At 42.3% G+C, this 23,267-nt stretch overlaps 1 protein-coding gene and 1 long non-coding RNA gene across 2 annotated transcripts; one reads left to right on the forward strand and one right to left on the reverse strand.

Annotated features, from left to right (window-relative positions):
* Positions 1-1,829: 1,829 nt before the first annotated feature.
* Positions 1,830-7,881, forward strand: atp6ap2 (ATPase H+ transporting accessory protein 2). The gene is made up of 9 exons (XM_046404699.1): positions 1,830-1,984; positions 3,418-3,548; positions 4,278-4,406; positions 4,541-4,636; positions 4,722-4,859; positions 5,250-5,303; positions 5,399-5,548; positions 5,645-5,764; positions 6,996-7,881. Exons 1-9 carry the CDS (start codon positions 1,909-1,911, stop codon positions 7,188-7,190), a joined length of 1,089 nt encoding a protein of 362 aa, XP_046260655.1. The 5' UTR covers positions 1,830-1,908; the 3' UTR covers positions 7,191-7,881.
* Positions 7,882-8,739: 858 nt separating this feature from the next.
* LOC124067386 lies at positions 8,740-10,618 on the reverse strand. The gene is made up of 3 exons (XR_006844747.1): positions 10,459-10,618; positions 9,871-9,960; positions 8,740-9,417 (listed from the first exon to the last, which is right to left on the reverse strand). It is a non-coding gene; the product is annotated as an uncharacterized LOC124067386 (long non-coding RNA).
* Positions 10,619-23,267: the final 12,649 nt, after the last annotated feature.

The raw sequence follows: 23,267 nt of genomic DNA on the forward strand, positions 1-23,267 counted from the left end.
CTGCAGTCTGAATACTGTCTCTTAAAAGCTATTATGCCAAGCTCTTTTTAAAAAACCAATTCTTTAAAAAGGGAAGTTTAGATTCATGACCCATTTTTAAGGGTTTAATGTGGAAGAAATAGGCTTGGGTCTGAGAGCCATAGACAGGGAAGAAAACTGGGAGAATTTTTTTGATTATGTTCTATGAATATCAACAGACTCATAAGAGTCCAATACCACACCCTAAGATGAGACAGGAAAAACCTGTGGACAGGTATAAACTTTGAGTTGCAGAGGTACTGGTTAATATTCTGGGCCATCCCAGATATCTCGAGGGTTGCTGTGTACATTCATGGTGTACAGAGAGTTGAAGTAATGTGAGGTTCACATCCTGAATATGCTTTGCATGTATACATTGTTTGATCTTTGCTCACATGAACATGTGCAATCAGGCACTGAAGCTTCAGTGGCTGGAAAGGACTGCTGCAGAGAAAAACACATCAGTCTGGGAGGTTCTGGGGAATGAACTAAATGAACAGCCGTGTGTCAGTATGACAGTCTGGCTGAGACTCAACAAAAATGACCCCTGAAGTAAAAGGAGGGAGCCACACAAGGCACACAGACTCTAAAACTAAATTCCCAACTGTCCTCTTTCTGCAGAGTGGGTGCAAAGAGATCCCTGGCAGGCTGCCAAGAGCCAAAACATAATTCAGCAGGGGTTTAGCTGATGACAATGAAGCTTTACAGAGGGACATGGGCAGTCCAGCCCCTCGGGCCATAAATAACCCCCTGGAGAAATCCTCCGAAGAAAGAGATAAAGCAGACTGAAAGCACCATCAGGCGCCAGGGTGATCTTAAGCCTTGTTTTTATGCTGAAAAGATAATTGAGAATGTATAACATGCTTTTTCTTTTTTTTAATTGTGCAGCTAAATTCAGGGAGGTTGATGGAGTAAAGTGGGAGCTTCAGTGACTGTCTCCAGGCAGAGAGGAGTTGGCCCGTTTCACACATCGAGGTAAAGGTCATGGAGTGACAAAAGGCTGTCAGATGGCTAATTGAACGGCTGATGAAAAGAGTTCAGCCTCACAGACCTTACTTTCTCAGCTCAAACACTGAAGTCAAAGTGTCATATCCTGAGGCAGAAGGTGCAGGAGGGTCACATTTACCATATTTAGTGAACAGCAGGATGTAATTTTAGCAATAAAGGCATGGCTCGAAACATAAGACTCTAATAACTGGCTAATACGCTTGTAAATGTAGGATCATGTAGGAGAAAAAATGGCTGTAAATTTCTGTGAGGCATACGTATTACACAGGATTATCATGGCACACTCAACTATGAGTATTTGGCTCTTTGAAATTAGTCAAAATTGTATATCCAGCTATATCAGTGTACCACTGTACAGCTGAGCCAGTGGGCAAGTCACAACTTTTGGGGATTTTTTCCGATTGTTATTATTTTACTGTCTTTGTTGAAACAGATTTTGGCCCAATTTAAGGTTAATAAATGAATAAATGAAACTGCTTTACCTGTGAAACTTAATGTGTTTGTATACAAGTGAAAACCGGCAAACACTGAATGTGAGTGGATCATGTGCTTGCTTTAACATAAAGCATTACATTAACACAAATGATTAATTTCTCATGAAAACAACTTTTGAACTCCTTTACTCCAGCTCCAGCCACATTGCTTCCACAACCCATGAAGACATGACACAATTGTGCTACTTCTGCCAACACGTAAAATTAATCAAATACTATTTGTAAGCGCTAACTCGATTGATTTCACTTACCCGTGAGTGTTTGTATCTACAAAAGTCTCAGTGTGTGCAGGCAAACTGCTGGTGTTGCCGGTCAGAATTTGTCCCGTCGTTCATTGCAGTACTGTGACGTCAGGTCAGCTGATCTCTGTGGTCTGCCAAGGAGAAAGATGTCGCTGACAAACTGTGGAAGGATGGAGGCTGTTTTCTCGGCTGCGATTGTCTTCTGTTTCCTTGTCTCAGGAGGTGAGAAATGTGTAGTGATAGACAGTCACGATTCACGTGTTGTGATTTTTTTCTACATACGGGTAAATCTAACCTTGATGGCGTCATTTGTCCACCGTATTTGCAAATGACAACTCACTACCGTAGCTTGGTACATCGTTAGCTAGCGTCGCCGTTTAGCTAAACATTACTGATAAAATCTTACGCTGTGAAATGTGCCGCTTTACGTCAATGCATGAGGATGTGTGGAATAACCTCGTTATATCTGTACACTCCTATACGCATAGTTGTAGATCATTGGAAGTGCTCGGAGCACCAACAATCGGGTTAAAAACTGAAGACCACAGTATTAGCTTGTTGCTAACACTTAATGCCATAGCGAACTGTAAACGTTAGCAGGAAGCGTGAGAATCTGTACCGTTTGCCTGTGAAAAAAAAATCACAATTCTTAGTGGTCCTATTAATCAGGATGAATTTTTACGTTTATTTGCCTCCTTGTAGCTGGTTACTAATTTACTCAAGACTGTCCTGTCATGTGACAGGCTGTGTACTGGTAGTTCCTCTTTAGCATTCATCATCAGCTCTCTGTCACGAGTTGATGCCTCCATCCGCGGCGCCTGCATGTTCATCTTACTCTGACCCACCAGGCTTTTGAGAGAGCTGTTGTTGGTGTTTGTTGTAACCCCCCAATTAACATGTGAGTGAAAATTAGAGCACTGCACGGACAGAAGTGGCATAGCTTCTCCTTTCAGTGGTCCTTTCTGTTATGATAAAACAGCAGCTGAGGAAGTGAAGAGCATTATTATTAATTGGTAACTCTCAGTGGATGGTCTTCCCCAGTGTTGCAGATGAAGAACTGTATGAATATTCAGTTTGTAGTCATACAGTTTCATCATACTGGTGTGTAAAGCCAGTTACTGCTGTTTACGGTCACTTTATGTGTAGTGTTACCGTCATGTCAAAAGTCAAGTATACATCTTCCTCCTCTTCACATATTCATTACCCACATGATAAACAGTCATTTTTGACTCTGCAGTGAGGAGTCACAGATGATTTTGGACTCTTGTGGCTCAAAGTTGTTTTACACCATCATAGACAGGTAAAGTTTTCTGTGAAAGTATAATATTCTATACATATATATTTATATATATATTCTATTTCCCACATTGCTGTGGGATTGTTAGTAAAAACAAAAAAAAAACTACTTCACATGTTGTTACTCACTGTTACTATTACTTACTGTATGTTGTTATTACTTTTTCATTGTTTTCGTGGGGATTTTTTAGGTGACAATATAAGCAATTCATTTCCCAGTCAAAAAAATTGACTAGCCAGAAAAGTCAAAAAATAGATTGAGGCAGGTACAATGATTTAAAACACAGAATTTATAGGAGGACAAAAAAGCCAGGAAAAAGACTATGGTAAACATGTGGTTTATTATTTTTCCCCCACAGGTGTACATGGAGACAGCTTAACAGTGCTGCAGGCTCCAGAGTTTGTGTCCTTCCAGAAAGGAGACTGGCCTGTTTCTGGAGAGAAGATCCCTGACCTGGTGGCTGTAACAATGGGCTTCTCTGTTCAAGAGGTGCTTTGTTATTTCATAGAAAGCTTTAGAATTTTAGCTGTTTCATTTTTACAGACATCTTAAAGCAGTTTTGATCAATATTTTTATTATAACAATGGATAAAATGATGATGTGAAAACAATGTGACAAAGTGACAGGTGTCACCTGTACCGCAGAGAATTATCACCTGAATTTACAGCTCTGTTTAGCTTTACAAAACTTAACAGTGAGTTTATTTAATTGTCAGGGCCACAATTTTACTATTTTGGTTCACTTAGATTGCTCTCATAGGATAATATATTTTTGCAACAAGCAGATGATTTTTTTTTCAGCTATAAAGGTCTCAGGGCCCACACACAGACACTCTACAGTCTACAGAGTGTGTAGTGCTGTATGGCAAGCTGGTGAAAAAATAGTGTTTTAAAAATTAAAAATAGCTGGTGAACAGAGAGAGCAGTTATCAGCTAAAGAACCAGACTTGTTCCCCAGTATTTGGTAGAAACCAACTAGTATTAGACTAGTATTGCCAGGTGGCAAGAAACACAAGAAACACAACAAATGTAGCTCTGTAACTGCTGGATGGGTTGAATAATCAATTGTTATCTAGCCATATCATCTTAAGGGTGAATATATGTCAATGTTGTGTCCATAACTTTTTCTACTGCCCACAAAGTGGACAAAAATATTTTTTACAGTTCTAACCTTACAATTTGCTAGCCTAGCCTTTTAAAGTGGTATCCCTTTGTACAGGATCTGTCCTGGCCAGGTCTGCAAGCTGGTCCGTTGTTCCAGCGTCCCCGGGCAAACGTACTGGTGGTGGTGAGAGGGGTCGATAGCCTGGCCCTGCCTCAGAGTGTGGCCTCTTACCCTTTGGAGAATGTGAGTCAGGCTGGTCTGTGGCATTATGGTGATGTTTTACACATCAAGTAAAATTTCTTGGTGTAAATATTACTGAAGTCTGCATGCAGTGTAATTTGGCATAGTTAGTCAGTGGGTCATCATCCTCTTTGCAGCCAGTACCCTTCACCCTGGACAGTGTTGCAGAGACAGTCCACTCTCTGTTTGCTGAGGACACGCCTGTAGTGCTGCAGCTGGCCCCCAGTGAGGAGGTACTGAAAGTTTACTGAGACTGAACAGGTCATTTATACCATCTGTGACATCACTCTTCAGAGGCTCATCTGTTGTCTCTCTCAGAGGTTGTATATGCTGGGAAAGGCCAATGCTGTGTTTGAAGACCTACCAGTCACCTTGCAGCAGATTCGTGCCCGTCTGTCCCAGGATGGCTCTGTGCTGGCTTCACTGCCGCTCAACTCCCTCAGCAGAAATGCAGAGGTAAGTTTTAAACAGCAACATTGTACCCACCAACACTTGTGGCTTTAAATATGACATATTTAGAGAGCAATACGATGGCATAGCCGAACTTCCACCCATCTGCCATTCTATTAGATGTAGTTGTGAATGACAAACGTGTGATGAGTAACATGACATGATGGCTGATTTGAACTGTGAGACAATACTTCCTTGTGGCACCGTTGCTTTATTTCCAATATAGGGCGTTAAAATGCATAATCCTGTGTAGGTAACGCATAGTATTTACCATATGGTGTTTGTACCCTTAAAAAATATATACCCTGGATCCCTAGTCAACTTGATTTCTTGATATTCATTAAGTGAGAAGTCATTTTTCCCCTTTCTTACCTCTTTACTTTTTTTGCTTTCTAGGCTGATTTGCTCTTCCTGTCTGAGGTACAAGTACTGCATGATATCACAGCTCTGGTAAGTAATTTGGGTGTGCTGAAACTCCCTCCTGAACGTGAAAGTCGTCTTTGCATTATGGCTCAGATGTCTTTGTCTTTATGCCCCTCTTGTAGCTGCAGAGACACAGACATTTGGCAAAAGACCACTCTCCTGACATGTACTCCTTGGAGCTGTCTGGCCTGGAGGAGCTCAGCAGGCTCTATGGCAAGGATTCTCCCCAGTACCGCGATGCCACTGCCATTCTTGCCTCTGTCCTGCAGAAAGTAAGGAGACGGTCTTAATTGGCCTTATTAACAGAATCTCCTCAGTTTTTAATTGAACTTCTGTATATAATAATACTTGTGTCTTTTTCTTTATAGTTTGGAGAGGATGTGTATGGTCTCTATGGCAACAGTGCTGTGGTAGAAGTTGTTACAGTTAAGACCTTTGAGGCTCCTTTGACCAGGAAGTCCCGTTCAATCCTGGAATCCAAACAGATTGTAAGTCTGAAGCAGACCCATTTGTTGACTGTTGTTGTCAAACTTTAACTTTAATGGTTACTTAAGTGTGCAGTGTGAAAAATTATTATGCAGTTCAGGCTTTAACTGTAAATTGCAGTGCATTATAAATGAGTTAGTTCAATATTAGAAACACCTCAATATAGTGCAATACATTTCACAGCACCGCAAGTTGCAGGATGAAAAATGAAACTTAATCAGCACCCCTCTATAATAGTTTCAACAAACACTGAAAAGTATAACCATCATTAAAACAAAGTTTATTCCAGGGCTGTTATATTATACTTATTATACTTATATTGCTTGCATCCTTTCTAAACTGCTTCTGTATATAATGTAAGTAGTATCTTGTGAGCCACCCCTTTGGTGAATGACACTTTAGTAAAATTCATTTCCCCTTTTACAGAAAAAAACTATATGCCTTTATGTACCTTTTTACTTTACACAGCAGGAATTTTGGCATGTCATTTTAGCACTGTAGAGGAGCTGCAGCCCATTATCGCTTAGCCCAGTTGCAATAGAGATGCCCCTGCTGTGCCAAACTGATGCACAGAGTCAAACTGAATCAAGTCAAACCAGCACAAATGCATGCAAAAGCTCTAGTAGTCTCCTACTCAGTAATGAGACATGACAAAATAGAAGTTACCAACATGTAACTCCAATTCTACATTAAGTACCCTCTGTATCACGCAGTAGCTGAGAGAATGTAAACAGAATTACTGTTAAAAGTATAATATGGCCTGATCAGGCACAATATACATGTGCAGTGTTGTGGTGGTGGTATCCCGAGTGAAGTCTGACACTGAACTAAAAATCAAAACCTACGCCTTGGTACTTACAGTAACCCCTCGTGTGAAGTAGGCCAGTAAACCACTTTCCGGTCCATGCTCCTTGTTTTTATGACTTGGATCTGGAGCCAGTGAATGCTTTGATCACCCACTCTTAATAAAAATGAGATGAGGGAGAATTTCCGGTGTGTGTGGGGGTGGAGCGTCGTATACAGACTGTCCTAATAGTCCTGATAATGCATTTTATCAGATGTTGCCCTCCTTCCATGACCCTGGCATCCTGTTGGGTACTCAAATCATGCATACTGATAGATGTGAAAAGATCAGAGGCCTGGCTTTGGGAGCAGGGAAAAGCAGGCCTATGCTACAAGAATTTTTTAACTAATGCACTGGATTTGACACATGGATTTGAATCCTTTTTGCAGAGTAATCCTGGCAGTCCTTACAACCTGGCCTACAAGTACAACTTTCAGTATGCTGTGGTCTTTAACATTGTGCTGTGGCTGATGATCGCTCTGGCCCTTGCGGTCATCGCCATCGCTTACAACCTGTGGAACATGGACCCAGGATATGACAGCATCATCTACAGGATGACCAATCAGAAGATCAGGATGGACTAAGTCCTGACCATGGGCACTGCTGTCCTCTTAGATCCCTCTAGTGAATATTTGTGTTTTGTGAGAGATCTTGTTTAGTGGAAAAAAATCGTATGAATGGAGGAAGGGCAAAATGCTGAATCACCTCTTTGTTTACAACACTAGTATGATATCAGACAAAAAAATCAACATAAGAGTAGTGGTTGTTAAAGGTTCTTGCCTACACAAAGCCGTTTAATATCTTACTCCGCTGTTGTATGCACTGAACTAATTCAGGCTTCCTCCTTTCAATCTCACATCATCATTCCTTATGACTTTAACTCCTCACTAACTGTTTCTTTTGTTCCCATTGTGATTGCAATTGTATTTTTTGTATTGTAAAAAAACCCAATTGTTGTTATGGAAGAATGAGATTTGTCTGGTTTCTGTGTGAAGTTGTGCTTGTCTCACTGTGTGAAACTGTTTTAAGTTAAATGAAATCTATGTGTATATATTGAATATACAAATGTATGAGAAACTGCTGTACCCTTATTGTGAAAATATTTGCAGTGTTTATTCAGGGTGGGTTTCATCCAGCTTCAATTGCAAATGGTAAATGCATACTGGATTACACAAATACTTGATCATAATGTTGTTTGTTAGGATTAAATAAGGATAAATGAAGCTCTGTAAATTGCAATAAAATGCCTGACAATAAATTATTACATGGATCACCCCAATTTGTTATTATTTAAGTCTCTAGTATGTACAGTCTATAGATGGCTTGCTTGTACACAAAAATTAATAGCGTTTCATTTTCAGCCTCAGCTGTATTTTGGGTCGGTTGGATTACTAGGCAAAGCAGCTGTCCTGCCTGTATCTGCTTTCTGTATGTAGTTGTATGTGTGGTACTTCATGGGAATTTGGAGGGAGCAGTGTGCCTCGAACAGGTTTATCCAGCCATGCTTTATTTGTAGTGCTTATTTACAAGTGTTAGCATGCTAACATATTAAACTACGATATAGACTAGTATGATAGTCAGATAACAGATGATATTGTTCAGAACTAAACTTCACACTATCTTGGGAGAAGATACCAATATACCAAATACTTGCAATGTTCTTTGCATAAATGTACAATTACAGATTTTTAATAGTTATGTAGGAAGCATAGACTTAAACAACATAGTAGTTCGTGAGGGTCTGTATATCTGTTAAGTTATTCACAATTTTTAAATATCAGGGTCTATTGCTATTGAATAGGCATGTCTGAAAACCTTTACCTGTTTTGCACACATATCCATATTGTAAATATCATATTTTATATTGATATATATACCGATATTTTTAAATAACTAAGTGGTCAGCATCGGCACCAATATACTATTTGTTTTGTCAGTGGATAATTTGACTTATTATAGCAGCAAAACATTAATGATGGCTGAATGGCATTTAGGTGTCTCCCGCTATTGCCATCATTGATGATTACAGTTCCTCCTGTGCCTTTCCTATTATGACAAGACAAAATGTCATTATAAACACAGGGTTAAATTCACAGTCAGCTTAATAAACATGACCTTATGCACGAACACAAGTAGCGTTTTATTTCTTCTATTTTATTGATACAGCAGCAGAAACATCAAGCCTGCTCAGCCCCTGGAGAGAGGTTGGTGAGTTGGCCTTCAAACACTGCAGTACAAAAATACAGACCTTTCTCACAGATGATATGTTGACTAACCAAGCATATTTAATAACGTAAATGTCTCCGTTATCTTCAGGTGCCTATAACATTGTGTGTAGTTCACAAGCAAACTTTCTAAATTTCTTCCCTATGGTAAGTCAAAATGTCTCAGATGAAAAAGGCCTACATGTGTATCACTAGGAGCTGGACATTGGCCACTGAGTACAGCATGGACACTTGAAAGAAGTGAAATAATGTTCTTTGTATTGTATTCCATAAACTTTTTGCTTTAACAAAATTGATGTTGACCGTTGTATGTAGATGGTTCTATGTATGCATGAGATCATCCAGCAGAGTAGTGTATTATTGTACTGTGATGCAAAAATACAAAGACGACAAATGGTATTTTCCAGCTGAGGTGACCGCAGTCTCCACGTCCAGGGTGATGTTTAACGTCAGGAGCCACACTTCTGCACAGTTGTCTCTGAGGACGTCCCCGAACCTGCTGCTCTACTGACACCCTCATCAGGTCCAGAGTTCAGCATGGTCGCCGGAGCATTTCCTCTCGACACACATCCCGCTCTCATTTCAGCTAAGTAGAAAAGAGAAACCTATGTGAGTCAGTGACATGTACAGTATAAAGCTCCTCCATAAGCCTATGTGCACTCTCTTTCCCTAACTGTAATACCCTTATAATCTCATGGACATGCAGCATGACATAATGGGAAGACAAATTAAGAACAATGATATCTGAGCAGGTTACAGAATGAGCTGTTCAAGATTAGCATATATTATCAAAAAAAATTCAATTTGGATTGTTTGACAGAAAACAGAGACTCATTATAATGTCACACTGAGTAACACGGGGAACAAAAGTCTGATGTTCTCAGAAGAGTAGACATTAAAATAGCCAAAACAGCTTTAGGGATCATGCAGTTTAAGAAAACAGTTAATTATGTTCTTCTGAGTCTACATGCAGTGATAATTCTTTTCTACTTTTTCTTCTTCTTTGAACTCTGACTTCCTCCTGATGTCATTATCTTACCAATAGCACTACATGGTGTTATAATGGGTTTTTCCACTTGCTCTCCCTCAGCAATGGAAGCCCGAATCTTCCTAACCACGTAGATGCTTGCTGGGATGTGAAATAAAAAAAAGGAAGATATATTGTAAATAAGTAAAAAAAAAATAACAGCACTAAAGATTCAGAGGATCATTATGATGTTTTGCATATAAGCAAGGCTGTTGCATTTCATAAACATTTGAAAACAAAACTATGCAGAATATACAATTTCAGCATAATATATAAGATTATTGGATTATAATTACTTATTCATTAATCTCTGTATCATATCACACGCTTATGTATTTGTATATAATGTATATAATGTTTATTATGTATATAAATTTGATATTTTCCGTTTGTAATCTGAAAATTTGAAATGTAAATTATCTACCTAAAGTTAAAATATAAAAATATCAAGTAACATAAAATGGTATTAATAAATCAAAATACAGTCGCCTCACAATTACATTTCACCACCGTATATGTTTGCGATGTTTTCGTATGGCATTACACAGGAAAACAAAACTATGCAAATAATTAGCTAAAGACCAGATGAACAAACCCTACCTTTTATTAGCAGTCAGACCATGTTTGTTTCCTGTTTTAATGGCTTCTCCTGTCCCTGTTTTAAGCTCGTCGGTTGCAGGTATACGCTGCTCTGCGCCTTCCAATATTAATAGCCGAATTGTTACAAAAGCACACCGGAAGTTACATATAGGAGATAATACCGGGGGCAGGACTTACAGCCTTTCCACCTGTATGCTGATTGGTTGAACTGGCAAAGGATGATGTCATAATGTGATGCATGGAAAATATCCACTGAAAAGAGGATCGAGACCATAGACATACTAATTTAATAAATAATAATAGTAATAATAATACATGATAATAATTGGTAATAATAATAATAATAATTGACGACAATAATAATTATTAATAATACTAATTAATGATAATAATGAATGTTATTAATAATAATTGTGTATGTCTATGATTAAGACGGTCAGAATCGTTCTGCAGTGGGCTCACAGTTAATCATAATGGTTTGGTCACATTTACTGGTCCGTAATTTTGTCATCATGTCATAGAGGAATTTTCCCACCGACCAAATGTAGCCCCATTTTTTGATCCTCGTAGCAAATAATACACAAAGTTCTGAAGCAGCTGTCCGTTGAGTTTCTTCCCCTTTCTTATCAAAACATTCAGGAAAACTGAAAAAATACAAGGGTGAAGCTATTTGCAATGTCATAGAAATGGTTATTAGCAGTGTAACACTGTCAATATACCGTATGTATAAATAAGAAGAATATAAATAGAAAGCGAATAAGAAGTGTTTGTTCTGCAGAAAAATGTTCCCGTGACTGATGTATCAAGGATCAAGGAACTTTTATTGTCATACCTGCTCACATTTACATGCTTATGGTACGAAATTAGGACTCAGGTCCCGGGAGCAATAGGTAGAATATAAAAAAATATGAAATGAAAAGTTGAATAAATAATAGAATATATAAGCTAAGGACAAATACAATATAAAAAACTAAACATTCTGAGAAATAAATAAATAAAGAAGCCAGTTTTAGCATGTGCAGCATAAATATGCATGTGCAAGTGTGTGCTAGTGTGAGGTAATCCAGGAAAGAAGTCCGTATTGCACTTGTGGTATTGCACTTGTAGGTGTAAAGTGTTTTTAGTGCAGGTCTGTGTTGTCGGGGGTCTTCCGGAGGGTAACAAGTCAAACAGGTGGGATTCAGGGTGAGAACTGTCCATCACAGTGTTTTTTGCTCATCTGAAGGAGCGGAAGGTGTAGATGTCCTTCAGGGATTGTAGAGGGCAGCCTCAGATCCTCTGTGCAGTGTGAATGACTTTCTGGATCCTCTTCCTGTCGGTTTCAATGCAGCTGGCGTATCACACTGTGAAGCAGTATGTTAGCAGGCTCTCAATGGAAGATCTGTAGGTCACCAGCGGCTTCCTGTCCAAATGGGTCTTCCTTAGAACCCTCAGGAAGTGGAGTCGCTGCCAGAGGCCAGTTGATATGAGAGTGCCAAGGTGTGTACTCTCTCTGCACAGACGCTATTGATGTATAGGGGGGTGGGGCTGCTGTGTTTTTCCTGAAATCAATGATGATCTCCTGAGTCGTTTTTGTGTTCAGTGTCAGGTTGTGTTTTGAACGCCATGTTGTTAGTCTCAGGATCCCATCTGTGTAGGCAGACTCGTGTCTCCCTGAAATCAGTCTCACCATGGGTTGTGTCAACAGCAAATTTGATGAAGGTGTTACTTGGGTGGGCTGGACTGCAGCACACAGCTTTCCAAAACCAGTAGAATTCATGCCCTGAGGACAATGTCTGAGGACTGACCATGAACGTCTGTGCAAAATTCCATGAGAACCCACTGAATATTTCTACTCTAACCAAGCTAGCATCTACTTAAAAATACAAGGTTTAACTATGCCCCACATTGTTTTCAAGCACATGTACATAGACGGCATTTACGACAAAAGGGTATTAGATCTTATATCAAAATAAATAGTCCTATAAATGTGGTAGGATGAGAGTGTGATTTCACATTCACTCAATAAATCAGTTAAAAATAAACAATAAATACACAATAATCAATATTAAATAATATTAATAAACAAATTTTGTCCTTCAAATTGTGAAAATAATTAGTCAAACTTTATAATAAAGAATAGTTCTCCAAAAACCACCTCAGAGATGTCATTGGAACAATGTCAGGACATTCTGGTATAGAATTTTAAGCTTCAAGCCCTCTACAATGTCTTATATATCCTATATTCCCTCGAAACACTGACCAGTTAACTTAAGTTAATGTTAATGAATGTTGATGTTAATGTTAGAGTCAGATCAATTGGAGTTGAGAGCTAGGAGTTTTGTGGTTTCCTACGGTCTGTGAATGCATGTGTGGTTGGATGTGAGAGCGAGGGGGCAGGGGAGCTGAGAGAGAGAGAGTGTGCCGGTGTGCGGGAGGTGTAGGAAAAAGAGATGAGAGAGACAGACTGTTGTTTTTTGGGACTCTGTGTTTGTTGTATGGCGTGGTTACGGGCGACAGTAACCAAAATGTTCTTCAATAAATGAACGTTTGCTGAATTTTCAATTCAATTCAATTCAGTTTATTTATATAGAGTCAATTCACAACAAAAGTTATCTCATGACACTTTCCTCGCCACTGTCGCCAAGCACTTGGCGACAGTGGCGAGGAAAAACTGCCTTTTAGAAGGCAGAAACCTCGGAGCAGACCCCGGCTCAAGATGGGCGGCCATCTGCCTTGACCGGTTGGGTTCAGAGAGAGGGAGAGAGAGAGAGAGAGAGAACAACTCCTCATCATTCTTTACACGTCCGGTCAGACGTTACATTGGTGCCAGAAGTAAGACTACTTAAGTTTGACCTGCCGATTTCCGTTGCTGTGACTAACCCAGACCTGGCTAATTCAGTGCGCAGCATGGCGACACTCATCCAAAGGTCAAAGAGGAGTGGATAGACACTGCTTATGCCGGTATGCCGTTCTCTGCAGAGAAGTTGACACCATCTCACACCACACCAAGATCCAGCTACCAACTTGATACAAGTCAACTGACTTCGCTTGCAACCGCATCCTGCACAGGCAAGATTAAAAAGGGATAGAGTATATGGTACAACTACGGATGCTGAAAGAGACATTGGGTTCCAGACTTAAAGCAGTTGCACAAACAAACAAGATGTCACTCCCAACAGAGAACACAGACGATCATACAGACACACCATTCAGGTCCAGCTCACGTGAGAGAAAGCTAACAGAGAGAGGCCAAGAAATGCATGACCGAGACATCAAAAAACGTGAAAAAGCATTTAACAAGGTCTATGACTCTTGGAAGCTAGTAGCAAGAGAAACTCGGACAAAAGTAAAAACCCTCTGTTCATTGGAAGACCTCAATAAATTACATAAATATATTCAAGCAAAGTATGATTCTGTAAATCTGTCATGCCTGGTTTTTTGTTATGCTTTGTCTTTTCATTTCCGGTCATGTGCCATGTTCCATGTTTGTCTCCCATGTGTTTTTTCATGTTTTAAGTTCAGGATTCAGTCACGTTTCTTGTGTTTCCATGTTTTATTTTTGAGTCTATGTGTCATGTTCCGTGTGTGTCCTGTTTTATTTTGAAAAGCCTGTGTGCCCTGTTTCCATGTGACTTTGCTTTTGGTTTTCTTGATTACTTTCTCCCTCCTGATGTGTGTCACCTGTGTCTCGTTATCATGTCTATTTAGTCCTTGTCTTCCCAGTCACTGTTTGTCAGAGCGTTAGCGTCTTTCTACGAATGTCTGTTTCATGCCAGGATCATTTTGCCTTGTTTTTGCCAGGAATTTTGCCACAGTTTTGTCACAGTAGGTGAGCTTTTTGAGTTTCTTTGCTTAATTAAATAAAGACTATTGGTATTGGACCTCTGCCTCGCCTGCCAACCTTTTTGACTCTGCATTGGGGTTCAGCTCATTTCTGTGTCAGCGATGCCGCTGATCCTGACAAAATCTGCAGTATGAACCTATTCTGCGTAACAGTAGCACTACACCAAAAATTGTCAAAAAAATGGACGCCTGTGTTATGCTGACAAAGGAAATTCGTGACCTCATAAGCAACCATCTAGAGACTATTAATGAAAATTATAATGATCAACTTGAAAAGAAAAGAGTAAGAGAAATGTTAAACAAAAATGAATATGGGTCTGTCTTTGGCCACACCAAAACTGAAACTGTAAGCTCATCAGAGAGAGAGATCGAGCACTCCGGCTCAGCCAGTACCCATGGCAGTAGAGTAGACGCAAAGGCAGAGCTTGCTGCTAAGCTGGAACAATCAAAGGCCATCGAAGAAATTCAAGCACAGCAAGCACTTCTTCACAAGTTGGAAAGTGAATGGAAGGAGGCTACAATCCTTCCAGAAATGAAACAAAAGGAGGTGGAAATGCAACAATGGTTGGAGCAGGAGAGAGCAAAACTGCAGCAGTTACGAGCATCAAAAGAGGTCGCTATAGCAGCAGCTCGCGTGAGAGCATATGACAGTTTTGAAGGTTTTGAGAACCACAATGAAGAAATTAGTGACAAAACTAGCTCTGCTTGCTACAGAATACAAACTGAACCTCAACTGAATCGAGACGCTGCTCCATTCCGACCTCACCAAGCAGCTTCTGAAGTGACAATGACCCAAGATTCTGTCAGTCTAGCTCAAGCAATCGCCAGCTCATTAAGTATGAATCGCTTGCCAGTCCCTGAGCTCACCATGTTTAGTGGTGACCCTTTAAGGTTTACAGATTGGAAGATATCATTTATGACTTTGACACAAAACCACTCTCAGCGAGTGAGAAGGTGTTTTATCTCAAAAATTATCTTGCTAGAGAGGCATGCAATGCCGTAGAAGGTTTCAAAATGAAATTTTCAAAGATCAGCACTAAGAGAGTTTGCTGACTTCCTCCAGAGCTGCACTGAGGTGATCCCACATGTCAAAGGAACTAGCTATCCTTAACGACTGTGAGGAAAACCATAAGCTGCTCAAAAAACTGCCAGAATGGATTGTGGGCAAATGGAGTCGAATTGTTGTGGATGAACTTGACACATCAGATCTTGCATGCTTCACAGAGTTCCGAGCAAGGAAGCACGCATAGCTTGTAACCCTATTGCTTCTCCGCTGTTGATAAATTTTAAACCAGCAGATGATAGAACCCCAAAGAGAGCCAAAGCTTTCAACACAAATACACAACCAAAGAGTTTCGCTCAGGAGAAACAAGAGACAAACAGCAGTAAACCCAAATCTCCTTGTTCTGTCTGTAAAAGTGAAGCTCATGGCATAACAAAGTGTCCCACCTTCACAGAAAAGAGTGGTGAGGATAAAAAGGCATTCATCCATCAAAATCGGCTCTGCTTTGGATGCTTGGGAAAGGGTCATATGACCAAGGATTGTAAGAGGCGACACACATGCAACATATGCAACCATCATCACCCAACCTGCTTGCACAAAGACAGGACGCAAAGACCTGTGGAAGCAATAAAGAATAACTCCACTGTCGCAGAAGAACATGCAAGTCAGGAAACACACAAGGTTGTGTCCCATACATCAACACGAAGCGCTTCTGCTACCTAAAGTATTGTCCCAGCCTTTGTGCCTTCAGCACAAGAACCACACAGGGAAATACTTACATACGCAATACTGGACACACAGAGTGACTCAACATTTGTGTTAGAAAATGTACTTGACAAACTGAATGTGGATGTCCAACCGGTAAAACTGAAACTTGCTATGACAGCCATTGACACAATCATATCAAGCAAGAGTGTTCATGGTCTGCAGGTTCGATAACTCCATTCTGAGAAATGCATTCAGCTACAGCAGGCCTACAGCTGTGACTTTATCCCGGTGGACAAGTCTTACATTCCAACTAAGGAAACAGCATTACTGTGGCCTCATCTCCGAAACTTGGCAGACAAGTTACAACCCCTTCAAGATTGTGATGTAGGGCTCCTAATAGGATATGACTCTCCATCAGCACTAGCTCCGCTTGAAGTTATCTTAGGTGACAAAAATCAACCATTTGCACAGAAACCACCACCTAGACAGACAAGGAAATCAAAGCTTTGTGCAACAGCTAACAGTAAGAGAACTGCCAATTCCATCAGCAACAGATGTTCTAAAGGCCCTGGAATCGGATTTCACTGAGAGAACTTATGAGTGTCCCAAGACGATGTCCATTTCATACAACTCCTCAGTAACCACATCACACAGAAGGAGAATGGGCATTATGAGATGCCTCTTCCTTTCAAAGGCAACAGTCCACCCAACCCCCTAGACTCTGAAAGAGCAGCAAACATTGATCCTCTAGGTTTTGATTCAGCCCCATCAGAACGTGCTCTTTGCATTAAATGGTCGATAAAAGATGACGCTTTCAGCTTTAACATCAGCTTGAAGGACCAAAGTTTCTCTGGGAGCGTGAATTACATCTAACACCCAGCACTCCAACAGAATTGCTCGTTGGTGATCCTGAAGTCAAGACAATTCAGGTACATGCAACCGAAACCAATAACTGCAATGACCTCATTGTGCGTCTGAGTCAGTTTTCCTCTTGGACAACACTTGTAAAGGTGGTTGCAAGAATTAAAAGACTAAAGTCTAAACAAAAACAACACAGTGAACACGTGACTGTCGAGGAGCGTGAGAAGGCTGCTGATGAAGTGATTGTACATCAGCAAGCCTTCCACCGTGAGATAAAGATACTTGAAGGTGATAAAGACCTTCCTAACTTGAGCTCTCTCTTTAGTCTCGATCCCATCTGGTCTGAAGGACTACTCCGTGTTGGTGGGAGATTAAAACAATCTTCTCTCTGTCACACAGTCAAGCACCCTGTCATCTTACCAAACAACAGTCATATTACTAAGCTGATTGTGTCCCACTACCACGCTAAGACATGCCATCAGGGTAGAAGTCAGACACAAATGGAGCTTAGAACCAATGGATTCTGGGTCGTTGGTGGGAGCTGGTTGCTAAGCTGATACACACCTGTGTGCTTTGCAGCAAACTTCGCCGGCCGACAGTGAATGGCTCAACTTCCTGAAGAACACCTTGAAGCCTCAGCACCTTTCACATATAGCGGCATGGACTATTTTGGTCTGTTCATTGTAAAGAAGGCTCGCAAAGAACACAAACGATATGGCCTCATTTTTACATGTCTGTATTCTAGAGCTGTTCATATTGAGATGCTCGAAGATTTGTCGACAGATTCATTCATTAACGCATTGAGATGCTTTATCAGTCTCAGAGGAGCTGTCCAACAACTACACTGCGAACAAGGTTCTAACTTTGTTGGTGCTAGAAATTAGTTTAAGGAAGCCCTTAAACAGTGCTACTTTAACAGTGCTGAGGCTGGGGGTTTCACGTGAGATGAGGAACTGTGCGGTGCTTTGTCCTACCGTCCGCTGCTCAAACGCCACACGCCAACACAGGACCATCACCGTGTGGTCCAGCGATGCAGTCCCCGTACTACAGGACTGTTTCCGGTGCATTAGCAGGTCTTCAGGGAAGCAGCTGTCCGTGAGGGAGAGGTGGACCTGGAGGACTATACATCTGCTGTCCTCAGTTACATCCACAAGTGTACAGAGGATGTCACCAGTACCAGGACAGTAACCACCCACCCAAACCAGAAACCCTGGCTGAACGCAGAGGTCCGGTCTCAGCTGAAAGCCAGGGATGCTGTGTTTAGGTCAGGTGACAGACTGGCACTCAGGGCGGCAAGAACAGAGCTGACTGCAGGAGTGAAGAGGGCCAAGACTGCATACGCCCAGAGGATCCAGGGACACTTTACATCCAACGATCCACGGAGCATGTGGAGGAGCATAAGGTGCATCACAGACTATAACACCAAAGATACACAATGCCCCACGGACCCCTCTTTGCCTGATGCTCTCAACAACTTCTTTGCCCGTTTTGAGGACCTGGACGCCCCCCTCAGCACCAGACTCACCCCCCCACCTGGTGAAGAGCCCCTCAGTGTGACCCCAGCAGAAGTGAGGAGGACCCTCCAGAGGATAAACCCACACAAAGCTGCTGGTCCCGATAACATCCCGGGGTGGGTGCTGAGGGGCTGTGCACATCAGCTCACAGAGGTGCTGACGGACTTCTTCAACACCTCTCTCCAACAGGCGGCGGTCCCCACCTGTCTGAAGACCGCCATGATCATCCCCCTCCCCAAGACCTCCACAGTGACAAGCCTGAATGACTATCGGCCAGTAGCCCTCACCCCGATAGTCATGAAGTGCTTTGAGAGACTGGTCATGGCCTGCATCAGAGACTGCATAGACGTCACTGTGGACCCACACCAGTACGCTTATAGGAAGAACCGATCCACAGAGGATGCCATATCTTCTGTGGTCCGCACAGCTCTCACCCACCTAGAAAATAAGGACTCTTATGTCCGCCTGCTCTTCGTGGATTTTACATCGGCCTTCAATACAATCATTCCGCAGACACTGATCCACAAACTCAGCACTCTTGGACTGAGCTCCACCCTCTGCAACTGGGTCCTGGACTGACGGTCAGGCTGCAGGCCATGAAGATCCACGACAACTCCTCCTCCCCCATCACCCTCAGCACCGGCTCTCCCCAGGGCTGTGTGCTGAGCCCCCTTCTGTTCACCCTGCTAACACATGACTGCTCAGCGCAACATCCGAGCTGCCTGATGGTGAAGTTTGCGGATGATACAGCTGTGGTTGCCCGCATCGCCAACAGCGATGAGTCTGACTACAGGCAGGAGGTGGAGCGCCTGGAGGGTTGGTGCAGTGAGAACAACCTCTGCATCAATGTGAAAAAGTCCAAGGAGATGATCGTGGACTTCAGAAGGGGAAGACATGTCCCCCTTCCTCCCCTGTACATTGGTCAGAGAGAAAGAGCTCCGTGCTCCATGCATGAAAGAGAAGGGCCTGTCTACAGAGAGATACAGGTTGTCGATGCACCTGAATGGAGAGCGCAGCAAGGACAGGATGCTGATCTGCATCCAGTTTTGCAGTGGGTGAAGTCGGGACAACAGCCACAGGTTGCTGGATGCTCTCCTGCCACTAAAGGAAACTTTGCAAAGTTTGGGGCTCTATGAGGTGCTACAGAGAGCCTGGAAGGAGCCAGCTACAGGAGAAGAGAGGTGGCAGGTGGTGGTTCCCAGAGCACTGAGAGAGATGGTGTTAAACGCCTCTCATGGTGCTACTGGGTCAGGAGGGCATGTTTGAAGCAGCCAAGGTCATTCACAGCGACTAGGGAGGAACTTCGAGTCAGGCAAGTTTTCTGCTATGTGCGAGTGCATGTGCATGAAAAAGACTGGAACTACTCCTTTACATCCACAGAGTGATAGCCTCGTCGAGCGATTCAACAGAACCCTGGCAAAACAACTTGCCATCCTCACTGCAGAACATCATTGTGATTGGGACATGCACTTCCCTCTCGTGTTATTGGTCTACAGATCAGCTGTGCAAGATTCTACCTCATGCACACCTGCCCTGCTCATGTTGGGGTGTGGGGCCGGCAGAAATGGCGTTTGGGAGACCCCCAGATGCTCCAGCTGTGCCACCGGCACCAGAATACGGCAGAATGCTCCAGGACCGAATGGAGTCAGGACATGTCTTTGCACGTGACCAGCTGCAGAAAGTGAGCATGAGACAGAAAATAAACTATGACATGAGGGCCAGAGGGAGGGACTTTGTGGCTAGGGACCTGGTGTGGGTGTATAGCCCAAAGAGGAAGAAGGGCCGATGCCCCAAGTTAGACAGCCACTGGGTGGGGCCTCGTAGGGTTTTGGAGAAGCTGGGTGAGGTGGTGTATAGGGTCCAGCTGCCGCCTAAGGGGAGACGGGTGGTCCTTCACAGAGACAGGTTGGCCTCATACAGAGGTGATGCACGTCCTCATCAGTGGACTTTGTGGCTAGGGACCTGGTGTGGGTGTATAGCCCAAAGAGGAAGAAGGGCCGATGCCCCAAGTTAGACAGCCACTGGGTGGGGCCTCGTAGGGTTTTGGAGAAGCTGGGTGAGGTGGTGTATAGGGTCCAGCTGCCGCCTAAGGGGAGACGGGTGGTCCTTCACAGAGACAGGTTGGCCTCATACAGAGGTGATGAACGTCCTCGTCAGTGCCCTATGCCCTCGACATCTTCTCAGGGGAACAGGACAGCTGCGGTCTCAGATTCAATGACTGTCTCCCCTACTAAATCCCCATGTCCTTTTCCATCCCTGAACTCACCCCCTGATCATCTGTAAAGGCCTCAACATGTAATTCATATCATGTTGATATTTGTCAAACCTGCATGGAAGCATCTAAATATATATCTTTGAGTTTCTTGGGTTTTTTTAGTTATTATTTGTTACCTGTCTGTGGATGATCATTTCACTTAAATATAATAATTTGCAGATTTTTAAGAGAAGGAGAAGGAAGTTGATAATCAGGACTTGATTGATCAGCACTGACTTTCAGGTGCAATGGAGACATGTTGAGCATATTAGACCACGCTGAGTCACAGGTTAGCTGTGAGGATGAATTAGGAATCGGCAGACTTGAGGTGCTGGAGCTCTTGTGGTAACAGAGGAAGAAGGGGATGGACTTGAACTGGCGGACAGCAGGATGATAGAGCGGAGAGGCAGGAGAGGCAGAGCTCTGTCTATGCTGAGATTCATCACAGACTTTCACAATCAATATGCTCTCTGGGGAGGTGGAAATGCTGGAGGACTCAGGGGAGGCTTTACCCTTCGTCCCGCAGAGGACACTGAGGTAGTGCACAGAAGCTGAGTGTTTTACAAGCCATACAGCTACCGCTACCTTAGAAACCAACCAACAACTTTAAACGATTATTTCCAATACCTGTATGTAGAAGTATGTATGTAGCAGTATGTCCAAGACCTGAATGTAGAAACAACCTAACAACTACATGGCAACCACTTGAACCCCCCTGGCTGAATCGCACAACTGAAAAGTTGCTTTTACTCCGTCAGCATGCATACATACATGTAGTGTAAAACAACCCATTTGTGTGTTTTCCTGACAAGCAACCTGTAGTCTGACATTTTCAAATCAACCCTAAAGCCTCTTTGGGGGGATGTTGGGATGAATGGTGGTTGAGCATACAAAATGTCTGGCTTTGATGCCAGAGTGATTGTTATTATAATTCATCTCCTGAAAACAGTCAGCACTGGCTTCTTTTAACTCTAACCTGATTCAAATTGTTGTTTTCAGGATGTCTCCCTTATGACGCTGCTTAAATGTTTTTTTTTTTTTTTTTTTTAATTATTAAAAAAAAAAAAGCCAATCAACTTGAATGGAGTTTTGAGGAATGGCCGCATGTTGTTATTTCAGGGGGAATGATATGTTGTTCAAATATAGCTCCTCTGCTATTGCGATTTGTAGATGCACATGCCTTTGCAACACAGCCTGTATTTGCTCAGTTGTTCAGTCTCGGGTCCAGTCTTTATCAATATCCTTATCCCCTCCATTCAGGGGGACATTAGACCACAAAGAAAGTGTGTTTGAGATCATTGTTTGGGTGTCCCTTCCAGTCCCAGGTATCAAGGACAAAGCACACACCTCTTCAACACTACGAAACATGAGTTGAGTCTAGACGAGATGTGGCGTTGCACACTGTGCCTGCTCACAGTGGCAAATAGGCCAAGTAATCGTGACTGTGCCTGCCTTAGGTTGTCCCAGGGTTCTGCAGGGGGATCTTACCCGTCATTGGCGAACCAGCCTTCCATACTTGCCTGTTTTTTTTTTTTATTTAATGTGTTGTCAGACCAGGTCCTGTGTTCCTGCGCATGGTACAGAAACACAAGTGTCCTCAACACAATGTCCTCGCACACTGTGCCTGCTCACAGTGGCGCTGGGGTCAAGTACTCGTGGCTGTACCTGTCTTAGGTTGTCCCAAGGTTTCACAGGGGGATCTTACCTGTCATAGGTTAACAGTCTTCCATACTTGACCCTTTCTCATGTGTGACATGATCCTGTTTTCATGACTGGTGAAGACTTATGGGACTTCTCCCCAAATGACTCATTCACTTTCTTCTGAACACTGTGTTACAGCTGTGTGCTCGGGAATGCATTTTACATGTTTATTACATGTTCTTCCCCTTCCAGACACTACTTTTTGGTTAGGTTAAGTTATTTTAGAATCAGAATCAGAATCAGAATCAGAAAAGACTTTATTGCCATGTAAGTGAAGAGGTTTCACATTACTAGTTAGTTTAGTTAGCTTAGGTTATTTTAGGTTAGGTTAGGTTGCTTGCGTCATTGTTACTTATTATTATTTTGTTAAGGGTTGCATTTCTTTTTTGTTACATTTTAATTGTTTTATTTTATTTTAGTCACTTGAAATTCAAAATTGTGTTCTGTATGGATGCGTTTGTGTGACCTCAGTATGTTACGTGTCCTCTTTTGGGACTTACGAGTGCTGGACCTTCCCCCTGGGCCGCTGGTTTGATGGCCTTCCTCCAGACACTTCCTCTTGGCCTTTCTCGCTGCCTTCCATCTTCGCCTCTCCTCTAGTCTCTCCATGTCCTGTTCTATGAGTCCCTGTAGCGAGTACAGGTGCCTCCTTCTGTAATTCTCCCTCCTTATTTTCAGCTCTTTCTGCTGTGCCGTATCTCCTGAAACTGACAACACATAAAAGGTTGAGTCTGCGGTTCAACTGTTCACCTGCACCCTTCCCAACAGATCCCATCAGTATCATTTGTTGTGTTGTCACAGAATACATGCAGTGAGGTTAGTGGATTATCCAGTTATTGTACACTAGACACTATTATATTATAAATGCAGTTTTTTTTTACATACATATGATACAAGTGGATTCTAATGATTTCTTTGTAAATGTGCAAAATTCACATAAATG

The sequence above is a fragment of the Scatophagus argus genome, chromosome 11, assembly GCF_020382885.2.
Source record: "Scatophagus argus isolate fScaArg1 chromosome 11, fScaArg1.pri, whole genome shotgun sequence".
Classification (NCBI taxonomy): domain Eukaryota; kingdom Metazoa; phylum Chordata; class Actinopteri; family Scatophagidae; genus Scatophagus; species Scatophagus argus.